General features: G+C 36.0%; 1 protein-coding gene across 2 annotated transcripts; it reads left to right on the top strand.

Moving 5' to 3' along the window:
- Nucleotides 1-3,688: 3,688 nt before the first annotated feature.
- LOC130720483 (RNA pseudouridine synthase 5) lies at nucleotides 3,689-10,846 on the top strand. Of its 2 annotated transcripts, none has more exons than XM_057571134.1 (14): nucleotides 3,689-3,814; nucleotides 3,894-3,951; nucleotides 4,589-4,616; nucleotides 4,707-4,753; nucleotides 4,839-4,929; nucleotides 5,316-5,478; nucleotides 5,834-5,921; nucleotides 6,047-6,122; nucleotides 6,910-6,985; nucleotides 7,168-7,235; nucleotides 8,195-8,264; nucleotides 9,011-9,089; nucleotides 10,012-10,105; nucleotides 10,451-10,846. In XM_057571134.1, exons 1-14 carry the CDS (start codon nucleotides 3,727-3,729, stop codon nucleotides 10,538-10,540), a joined length of 1,116 nt encoding a protein of 371 aa, XP_057427117.1. In that variant the 5' UTR covers nucleotides 3,689-3,726; the 3' UTR covers nucleotides 10,541-10,846. The 2 variants fall into 2 exon arrangements, with proteins under 2 accessions (XP_057427117.1, XP_057427116.1); XM_057571133.1 differs by having other exon boundaries at nucleotides 6,044-6,122.
- The last annotated feature ends 983 nt before the right edge of the window (nucleotides 10,847-11,829 follow it).

Genomic DNA, 11,829 nt, shown 5'->3' with positions numbered 1-11,829 from the left:
CGTCGAAAGAAAATTGGATACACGGATGGAAACTTCGTTAGAAGCTCCGAATAGAAAAAATCTTCATTCAGCGTTTGAATTTAGAGTTTTGAGAGAAAAGAATTTAGCGTCGTAAGACTTCCGAGAAGTGAAACCTATCGTACGTACAGTCCAGAGTTCCGAAATGAAACGTTGGTCGAAGGAAAAATAAACAGAACTTCTTATTTTCCCAAGGATCTAGAATTTCGCTTAAACAGTGCATTAAGAGCGGAATTAGACTATTCTGGAAACTCTCGCCATAAGGCGGGTGTGCAGACGACTCGTGCTAACTCCTAAAACGTCTATGGTACTATCCTCAACCAATTCCTGAACTTTCTTCTTCATTAAACTTTCCCAAACAGCAAACTCATGTCACGCTTACACCGATCCTACGCGTGAGTCGGAAAAATAATTATTTAATCCTGTTCTTAAATCTGGGTCTTACACTTGAGATTTTCCCTTGAGAACTAATTTTCCACCCAAATTCGCATAGGTTAGCCTTGGGAAATCTATCATCGGGAAAATTATTCTCAAATTTTGACAATGGAGCTCATGGAGGCACCTTGGCACAGGGAAATCATTTGGGCAACGAGGCATTCCATGGCAAACCAAGTTTCCCTTACAACTTGATATTTTCCCTTGAAAACCTATTTTCTACCCAAATTTGCATAGGTTAGGCTTGAGAAATCCATCATCGGGGCAAGAATTCTCAAATTTTTACATGGGAGCTAACGGGGGCACCTTGGCATAGGGAAACCATTAGGGCAACGAGACATTCCATGACAAACTAAGTTTCCCTTCCAACATGAGATTTTCCCTTGAAAACTCATTTTTCACCCAAATTTGTATAGGTTAGCCTTGGGAAATCCATCAACGGGGCAAGAATTCACTAATTTTGACATGGGAGCTCACGGGGGCACCTTGGCATAGGGAAGCCATTTGAGCAACGAGGGAAGCCATGAAAAACCAAGTTTCCCTTCCAACTTGAGATTTTCCCTTGAAAACTCATTTTCCACCAAAATTCGCATAGCTTAGCCTTGGGAAATCCTTTATTGGGCAAGAATTCCAAAAACATTTCATGGGAGCTCACGGGGGCACCTTAGCATAGGGAAACCATTTGGGCAACGAGGCATTCCAAGGCAAACCAAGTTTCCCTTCCAACATGATATTTTCCCTTGAAAACTCATTTTCTACCCAAATTCGCATAGGTTAGCCTTGGGAAATCAATCATTGGGCAAGAATTCCCAAATTTTGTCATGGGAGCTCACGGGGGTACCTTAGCATATGGAAACCATTTGGGAAACGAGACATGTCATGGAAAATCAAGTTTCCCTTTATACTTAAGATTTTCCCTTGAAAACTCATTTTCCACCCAAATTTGTAAAACGCCTTGGGAAATTCATCTTCGGGGCAATAATTCCCAAATTATGACATGGGAGATCACAGGGGCACATTGGGAGAGGGAAGCCATTTGGGCAACAAGGCAAGCCATGACAAACCAAGTTTCCCTTCCAACTTGAGATTTTCCCTTGAAAACTCATTTTCCACCCAAATTCGCATAGGTTAGCCTTTGGAATTCCATGGGAGCTCACAGGGGCACCTTGGCATAGGGAAACCATTTGGGCAACGAGGCATTTCATGGAAAACCAAATTTCTCTTCCAACTTGAGATTTTTCCTTGAAAACTCATTTTCCACCCAAATTTGTATAGGTTAGCCTTTGGAATTCCATGAACGGGGCAAGAATTCTCTAATTTTGACATGGGATCTCACGGGGGCACCTTGGCATTGGGAAGCCATTTGGGAAACGAGGCAAGCCATGACAAACCAAGTTTTCCTTCCAACTTGAGATTTTCCCTTGAAAACTCACTTTCCACCCAAATTCGCATAGGTTAGCCTTGGGAAATCCATCATCGGGGCAAGAATTCTTTAATTTTGACATGGGAGCTCACGGGGGCACCTTAGCATAGGGAAACCATTTGGGCTACGAAATAAGCCATGGCAAACTAAGAGTCCATTCTAACTTGAGATCTTCCCTTGAAAACTCATTTTCTACCCAAATTCGCATAGGTTAGCCTTGAAAATTCTATCATCGAGAAAATAATTCTCAATTTTGACATGGGAGCTCACGGGGACACCTTGGCATAGGGAAACCATTTGGGTAACGAGGCATTCCATGGCAAACCAAGTTTCCCTGCCATCATCGGGGCAAGAATTCCCAAATTTTGACATGGGAGCTCACGGGCTCGCCTTGGCATAGGGAAACCATTTGGGCAACGAGGCATGTCATGGAAAACCAAGTTTCCCTTCCAACTTGATATTTTCCCTTGAAAACTCATTTTCCAAAAAATTTGCATAGGTTAGCCTTGAGAAATCGATCAACAGGGCAATAATTCTCTAATTTTGACATGGGAGCTCACGGGGGCACCTTCGCAGAGGGAAGCCATTTGGGCAACGAGGCAAGTCATGGCAGACCAAGTTTCCCTTCCAACTTGAGATCTTCCCTTGAAAATTCATTTTCCACCCAAATTCGCATAGGTTATCCTTTGGAAATCCATCTTTGGGCAAGATTCTCTAATTTTGACATGGGAGCTCACGGGGGCACCTTAGCATAGGGAAACCATTTGGGCAACGAGGCAAGTCATGGCAAACTAAAAGTCCCTTCCAACTTGAGATTTTCCCTTGAAAACTCAATTTTGACCCAAATTCGCATATGTTAGCCTTAAGAAATCTATCATCGGGAAAATAATTCTCAAATAATCTCTGAAATATATAGCTGGTATAAAAGCTCGAAAATAATCCGACACACTATTGGAAATAAGACAAGTCTTGAAGAGATTATCTAAATCTTCAATAGAGGCATTACATTTGAGATTAGTGGACAAGACATTCTTTAGCCATAAGAAAAAATGTACTTTCTCATTTGCATTGCACCTCCATATCAACTTCCACTATCTGGATGAAGGTTTGTCTGTTGAGAATTTAAGTGAGTTTGAGTCTCACGTCGGTTAAGAATGAGTGATGTGAAGACAACATAAAAGATATGACCATAAACCTACATGTTCTCCTGCTTTGCGCTCCCCTGACATCCCAACTAGTGGTATCATAGATGATAGTTGTTGTCTCCATGGTGACAACTTCTTGTACTGAAAGTCTTTTTGGGAATGTGGTTGGCTAGGCGATTTGTTTAATTGATGTGGTGGTGATGAAAGTGAATAATGGTGCAAGTGTAAATAACTTCTACTAAAGGGGAACTATTGGTAATGTGGTGGTGACTCATGCTTGAGAGAGATAACACTGAAAATTCATGTGTGAGTTGGAGTCTCATATTGATTAAAAGTAGGTGAGGTGAAAACAATATAAGAGACCTAACTCATAATTCATAAACCTAATACCTTAAGATTTTGTGTATAGAAATGATGTCTAGATCTCTTGACGATCTTCGCTATTGGCCCATTAGTTAGACGCTCCAGTAACCCCAGAAAATCTTACTACCAGAAGCAAATTCTCTTAGCTTTTGATCCTAACTTGATTCTAGCTTCAAAATCAACTTTAGACTTCTCTAGAATTGATTCCAACTCCATAATTAATTGTAAAGGGTTCTTATTTTTTTTTAACAATAAAAGAGTTCTTAAATATGCTCTTAATAATTATATTTATCAAATATTAACAGTAAATTTAACACTCAAGATTAGAGCTTGTGACTCAGAATGGCGAGCACTAAGGAATTCGGCGTTCCATGGCCGGAGTTCAACGACGGCCTCTCCTACCACGACGTCATTCGTCCCTCCGATGATGGTTCACCACTCTCTCTCTCCCTCTCTCTTTTCTTCTTATTTGCAACTCAATTTGATGACATTTAGTGTAACAATTTCAGGGTTGACAGTGATTGAGTTCTATTCCACCAAGTACAAGAGTTCAGCTCCCTTACAAGGGTAAGTTAAGCACTCTCTCTACTACCCCATTTTCATTTTTATCAAAAAATTGAAACTTTTCTCCTTTATATATGTTCACTAATGAAGGAAAGTGCAATATTTGAACTGGATAGAGTTTTTTTTTTCTCAACTTGAATTTGCTTTATTGAGAACTTGTAGAAAGATTTTCACTTTAGTAAGAAAGGTTATTGATTGAAATTGTCTAAACACTGAGGGAAAATGAAGTAACTAGTAAGTGCATTGAGCTGGAAGTTAATATAATGGGAGTTTAAATTTGGTGTTTCCAACTATTAGTTAGAGACCATGGCTATTGTACCGAGGGTTCGATACAAAAGAAAAATGGATACCATTATTACAACTATATTTGCTACGGATTCCCTAGTACTAATTTATTTCTGTAATAAAAAAATTAGGGGAAAAGTAAGCAAGGAATGAAAATTTTCCAATACTTATGAACTGAAATTATGAATTATTGGTCAGTGGTTTCTTCCAGTGCATCTTTCCTGGGATCATGGAATTGTTTTACTGCCTCTTTTGTATGTCTCTTGTAGTCTTTTTAAGTGGGGTTGATTTCTTGAACTTTTTGAGGCATTTGAGAACTATTTTGAGCTATTGGCACGCATTTCTCTTTTGACAGTTGGTTGCAGCGTATAGAAAATGAGCAGGTTTGATCATCAATGCATCTGAAATAGTTGACTTAATGAAATGTATCATCGGGATGGCTGATTGTCGTATTAATAATATGTCATCTACAGATATCAGTTGGTGGAAGAGTTGTTACTGATCCGAACACAGTCCTCAGGTTCTTTAATAGAAACTTGTCTTTATAATACGGATGATTGCATGGTTTTGTTCCATTAAATAATTTTCTGACTTCTTCATATTAGAGTTGGTTCAAAGCTAGTCTATCATAGACTTCCATGGAAAGAACCTGATGCACCACACATGATTAAAGTCTTGTATGAAGATGATGACATGGTTAGTTTACTTTATATCACTGTGCATACCTCTATTTGTTTCCGAACTGTTTTTGTCTGATCAATCATATTAAATTCGAATTTTGAACTTAATTTTATTGCTAATAGTGTTTTGGAATACTAATACATAATTGACACTATTTACTGTAATAAATTTTAAGAAGCAAGGAAACAGAAGATAGAAACATGTCTCAGCCAAATTTATATAAAATTCTAGTTTCTGACTGAATGCTCTCAATGAGTGTTTTACATGAGTAGTTAGTACCTATGGATTAAGTTATCCACAAATGTTGCCGCTCCTTGCCATAATATATTGTTGCAAGTACTAGGAAATTAGAATGTTTTCAATATTTGATCTCTTAATTAGGATGCTGATTATCAATTCAGATTGCTCTAAATAAACCTTCTGGCCTGCAAGTTCTGCCCGGAGGTCTCTTCCAGAAAAGGACAGTTTTAACACAGCTTCAATGGGAAGCCAACAATAAGAGTACCCTTGAAGCACGGAAAACTCATCCTGCTCCAGTACATCGCCTAGGGAGGGGAACTTCAGGTTATACAGAATATCTCTATTGAAATTTGAAAGTGCTTAATTCTATCTGTTGCTTAGTTTTCTTTGGTAATGTTGTATGCATGAACCGAGGTAAGTTTTAAAACTCGATGAGATGAAGGTAATTTACTTTAAAATAATGCAAAACTGTTATCATCTGTGAAAGATTAAAGCCCTTAAGTTGATTGTTAATTTCAAATGGTAGTGTTATTTAGATAGTTATTATATTACTACCTGAGATGGTATGTGAGTATGACTGGATCCTTTTATTTTAATAACCTTCCAACATTATAAATAACTAAACTAACTAGCTGAGGACACTCTCTAATGCGTTCACGATTGATTGATTGTATCACAGGAATATTATTATGTGCAAAGACAAAACTAGCCAGAGCTCATCTTGCTTCTTATTTTGCTGATGTAACATCTCACGTGGGAGTAAAAAGGTATATAAAGAAAATACTTCAACAGAAGATAGGAAAAAAGTAGTTTTAAGTTTTAAAGTTGAAGTTAAAATTCCATGCTCAATGACCTGGTTTGACTCATTGTATTCTATTATTTACGGAAGTAGGGACACAGACCAGGGACTTGGGAAGATTGCAAAGATATATCGGGCGCTTGTGAGTGGTATAATTGGTAATGATAAGGTAATGTACTGACAGTTTTCCCGCTTTTAATATAGGTATCTTGAATGAGGAGTGGTTTTTTACCACATCCATCCCCAAATAAAGGACGACAGAAATTCTATAAGAGATCAAGAAAACATGGATATTTCTTATTTCATAGACCTATTCATAAGGAATAATGACAAGAAAGTTGCACTGATTTCTCTCTGTATTTAGTTATACTACAAGAGACCCTTTTCTTCTATAATTACTACTGTCTAGTGTATTTTGAAAATGAAGAAAAGTAGGTGTGTCATGGATGTTTTGGGGCATTGTGTGATGTGCCATGTAAACTGAATTCATTGTTTGCGTGTTTTCCAAGAGTAAGAGTGACCATGTTCCATGTTGATTCTTCTTATTGTCTTTGCAATGATTTTTTTTGTTTGGAAATAGGGGCTTTTGTTCTTTTTCCCATCACCTCTGCCCAATCCTTACTATTTTCTTTTGGAAAGTTTTGGTTTCCCTATCATATCATCTATCTACATTCCATAATTTTAACTAGATATGATTACAACTAAGTTCCCACTATGTATTGTTTGTTACTTTCTTCTGGTTCATTTGTAAGTTTATTCCGGATGGTTATCAAAATGGTATTAACTACTTTAGTGAGCATGGTTTGTTTATCGCTCTATGAATAGAGGTCATGCCTATATCATATGTTTAATATCAAGGTGAAGGGAAGTTTATGCTTTTTAGAATATTTTGATGCTCTGTTTATGTAATTTGCAACAACTTTGCTATATTTATTTGACCTTGCTTATATTCACAGGTGACCATTAATCAACCAATTGGAATGGAAAAATACCCTGGTGTTGCTAAAGGATTATATGTTGCTTCCCAATCAGGTTATTTTTTTATAATTTATTTTCAGATTGTCAATTGATCTACCTCCTTACGAAAATCTCAGTCATGTCATGTCTATTTATTTCCATTCATCTTTTACTATTATGTTTCCTTTTCATCATAAAACTTCCCTCTATAATTTCCTTTATTGGCCACTCGTGCATAATTGTTTTCATTGATCCAGGAAAACCAGCACTCAGTGTAGTGGACATTCTGGAAAGAAACATACAAGAAAACAGCACATTGGTCCAGGTTGCCAAATTTAATATTCAAAACTGCAAGTTTCTTCTTACGAGTCCTCAACCATGTAAACTTTGGATTATAAGAAAACACTAAATGTGATAGGGTAAAAGAAAGTAACCCAACTATTTACTACCTACCACTATTTATCAATAAAAATAAAAGGGCAAACCTGATGCTTTAAAGCTCTTGCCATGCGCGAGGTCCAGGGAGGGGCTGGGTCCACTTTGTGGATCTAATGTAGGTAGTCTTACCTTGCTTTTTTTTTGCAAGAGACGGATTCCACGGCTCGAGTCTTGAACCTGAGACCTCAAAGTCACATGGCAGCAACCTTACCGTTGCGCCGAGGCTCACCCTCTTATTTATCAATATAACATTTAATGAAAAATAATAGTCAATTTATTCATACAAAACATCATATGAACCCCTGCTTCAATTGAAAATTGTGCAGCACTGCTCTGTTCTCAGATATTGTTCAATATTCATTGATGTCCTATCAAACTGCAGTCTAGGAACAGTCATTCCTAAATTATTCACTTTTGTTTCAACCTTTCTGCTAACCAAAGTTTTGCTTGTATTCATTTCTCATTTGTTGCTATTAAGAAACGATAGAAATAGAAAAGGCTACCATAAATTATATATCCAGACTCTATAGTGACATTTATCTTCTCAATTTCTTTGGTTAAGGGTTGTCTTTGATTCAATCCCCTCCTCATGAATAATTTCTTGGCCCTATTTTATTTACTTCTTAATTTTTTCCTTAGCTAAAAAGGGACCTAGTGGTATAAGAGTTGGTGGCTGTTTTCAAAAAACGCCATTAAGTGAAGAAATGAACAGATATATGGTGGTTTGGGTAAATAGCAAGTCTACATATGCATCTTGGGCAATGCAAAGTGAAAATGGTTTGCAAAATTTTGGATTCTCGTGGTTATGGTAGCCTTATTACTTCCTCTGATTGGCTTGTTTAACAGGTTAAGATTCAGTCTGGACGACCTCATCAAATCCGCATTCATCTTTCTTTCATAGGGCATCCTTTGTTAGGTAAATATTTAGTGTTATGTTATTTACTCCTTTATGGTGCTACATATGAAGAGAAATATTAACATTTCTTATATCACGGACAAAACAATAAAGTTGTAAAACTACATGTTTACCAATAACGATTCGTGTATATTAAGCCTCTAAACTTCTATTACGTTTAAAATATATTTTTCACCCCTCAAATTTGAAGTTTTAATTTTATTCTTGAAATATTTCGTTTTTTCTTCTTATTTTATCTTTAGCAAAGTCTATACCAATCTAATGGTGTTACTAATGGAATACAGAATGATGATTCATTAGCGTTTCAATTTGGCAATTAGCCTTTGATTTGGGGAATCCGTCAGATGGGTATTTTATCCTTTGTTTAGTTAGTGTCTAGGGATATGATTACCCTAACTTGTTGCGTATTTGGTTTCTTTGTCTTATAAAGGTGTTTCTTTCAAAACATAGGTTGCACTGACACTCATTAAGGATTGCACATTTTCTTTTCTAAACAAGATGAGAAAATAACTAAACAGTATATTTCCCTGCATCTTTTGACATCTTTGAGGCTCACACATATTAATCAGTCTTTGAAAGCATGCACAGTCCTATTCCTATGCAACATGCATGATGAGGGCACTCACAATATCTTCTTGTGAGTCTTCCGTGAATTCATGTGTGATATTCACTTCACCTGAACTGGTAAGAATTATGAATATCATGCCCATAATCCATTTATCTTTTCCTCTATTTTTTATTTGCAGGTGATCCTCTTTATGCTGTTGGTGGTCAGCCTAAATGCATGGATTGTGATTTTATGGATGAGAGTTTTGCTGAAGATGGGTAAGTGCTTGTATTTATATTTCTTAAATTTGAGTTCGACCTATCGCAAAAAAGCAAGCTTATGGATGAGAAATGTCATATTTTTTGTAAGGAATACTTTGTCCATATCTCTAGTAAATTTGGGATCTCTATACACACCCTTCACACTCAGAGGGGGGGACATCTGGAGCGTGAAGTTTGTAGGTCTGAACATCTGCGGCCCAAATAGAGAGATCTAGGATAGACTAACTCTTAAATTTACTATCTCAAATTTAGATTAGAACTAACTCTACCCCAAGAGATAGCTTGTGAGGACTGTCCTGCACTTTTTGAGGATTATTTTGCCCATTTCTTTAGTCAACATGGGACCTAACAATATTTTACAATTATACTTCCATTCATTTATCACCATGTTCCTCTCTAAAGTTACGGATTTATTAAATTCTGTTATGCAATGATCGTTCCAGTATCTTCCCAAATTAACACTAACTGAATGAACTTAGAGAGAATGCCAGCAAATTTGTAAGTAGTATGATCTGGCAACCAACATGTCTAATGACATTGCAGTTAGTTACTTTCATTCTTTATTTTTTTATGGCCACTAGTTTTTGCGTAACGCTTTTGGGGTGCTCGGGTGATATTTCATAGTTCATACAGTATCACTTATTTACTTGTAAATTTCTATCCTGACTTGTGAGTTAAGTTTCACATTAAACTTTTCTATTGATATGTTCAATACTTGCATTTCTTTGACTTATTTTGACTGGTGTTTAATGTCAAAATATGATAGTTTAGGGCAGTAATGCTCCGTATATACAAAGTTGGATTATCCGTTTACTCCTCTAGTTCTTTTGGCGGATCAATATCAATGAATTATGTCTGAAAAAAATAATATATGCATTTGCGATTTGATCCAAGTTTCACTTTACTGCTCATTGTATAGGGGTTATCAGAGGCCCACCAAACCGGTTCCTGGAGACTGTGGGTATTATTTGCATGCACATAAATTGATTCTCTCCCATCCAATAACTAATGAGGTAAAGTAGCAATATTAGTATCGAATATTAATCTTATAATAGTTGTTATCCACTCGATCTTAGACTCAAAAGTTAACTATTTACAATGTCCATTTGGTTATATCATTTGAGAATGAATGCACATGGCTCGCTTTATGGTATTCAATTTGATGCCCTTCGTCAGATCAATTTAGTGGTACTGCATCCTTAAAAACATTGTGATTTCTTCATGCGTGAATGCTTTTATTATACTTGTGCGAATGCCGAATAGTAAGTTTCCGAGTTATGCAAGCTTATCACTGATTTAGCTATGATACATTCCTAGTTTCAGTTTCCAAATTGTAACATTTTCATGTGTGCTTGTAGATTATTGATATCATTGCACCCCTTCCTTCCATCCTCATGACAGCAGAAGAGGCTAAGGAGATTGCTGTGGCACAGCAGACAACTGCTTAAGAAGTTGTTGAAACTGGTTCAATGCTGTCAAATAGTCGTTATAGCATAGTGCTTTGAGGGCTCACCGCTTTTGCCACTTTGAGGGCTTGAAATAGCGGATCTTTGGCTTTCCGCTATTTTCCGCAATCCGCAATTAACAAGACTGAGCTGGTTGGTTAACTGTGTAGAAAGTGAAAGATAATATCCTTTTGTTTTGTACTAGTGCATTAACTCGTGCAGAGTGAAAGAATTGTGAGACTGAAAAATATGACATGTTCACATACATTTGTTTTTGTACCGTTCAAATATATTGAATATTATGGAATATATTCTTATAAACTTTTTTTTTGATAAACTATATTCTTTACTTTTGTACAAACATAATTTTTTTTTAAGTATGACTCATGGGTAATGTCAAGGGGGCAAAGGGCGGGCGAGCGAAGCGAGTAAGTGGTAGGAATTTTTTTTTCCTGCAAACATGTTCCAAAAAATAGCTCTTCTAAATGCATCAAATGTAATTGGATCTATAAGTGATGAAATTTCTATTAAATGAAATTCCATTGTTAGGGAAACTTTAAACAAGAGAAGGAAGTGTATAATACTATAATTCTATCTTATTTCCTGAGAATACTTAAGAGTTGAAACTCAGAAGAAAAGATTAAAGAGAGAGCCTTGCTGATGACCGTGAAACTGGAGGCATCATATTTATTTACTTTACTAGTAATTCAATTAATGTTGGCGGTGAAAAATCATTATATATTATCTAAAGACAAACAATTTCAGGTATCTTACAATTTTAATTCCTTGGTAAAAAAATTGCCTTCACAATTTCATTTGTTGTTGTCTACAATAATTGAATGTTGCTATCAAATTTTGCTTGCTTTAGTCTTTCATCCACTTGAATTTAGTGTCTTGTTTTTTCGCTTGCTAAAGACGAATACAAAACACACACAAATGGAGATGTAAGATATTGGCACATCAACCTTGTTGTGGATGAACATTAAATGCAACAAAAAACCAAATACACACACTTCATGATCTACTATCACATCGAAAATAAATTATTAAATAAAACATTTGTTCTTTTCTCATGTAAATACTTAATAGAATAAACTAATTTGATGCAGTAAATTCTTTTTGTATTATCTATTTCTCCAAAAATATAAGTCCCTGCACAAAAATCCAAAATGAAAAGATGATTCCCCTACCTAACATTTTTAAGAATTTTTTAAAACTATATAAATAAATTTAACAAGGGAAATGTTTTGCTGTGATTTAGTCTTTTAAGAGCTTCAAAAGTTCACACTTAA

Source organism: Lotus japonicus, chromosome 5 (genome assembly GCF_012489685.1).
Source record: "Lotus japonicus ecotype B-129 chromosome 5, LjGifu_v1.2".
Taxonomy (NCBI): Eukaryota; Viridiplantae; Streptophyta; class Magnoliopsida; order Fabales; family Fabaceae; genus Lotus; species Lotus japonicus.
This window is presented reverse-complemented; position numbering and strand designations above follow the sequence as displayed.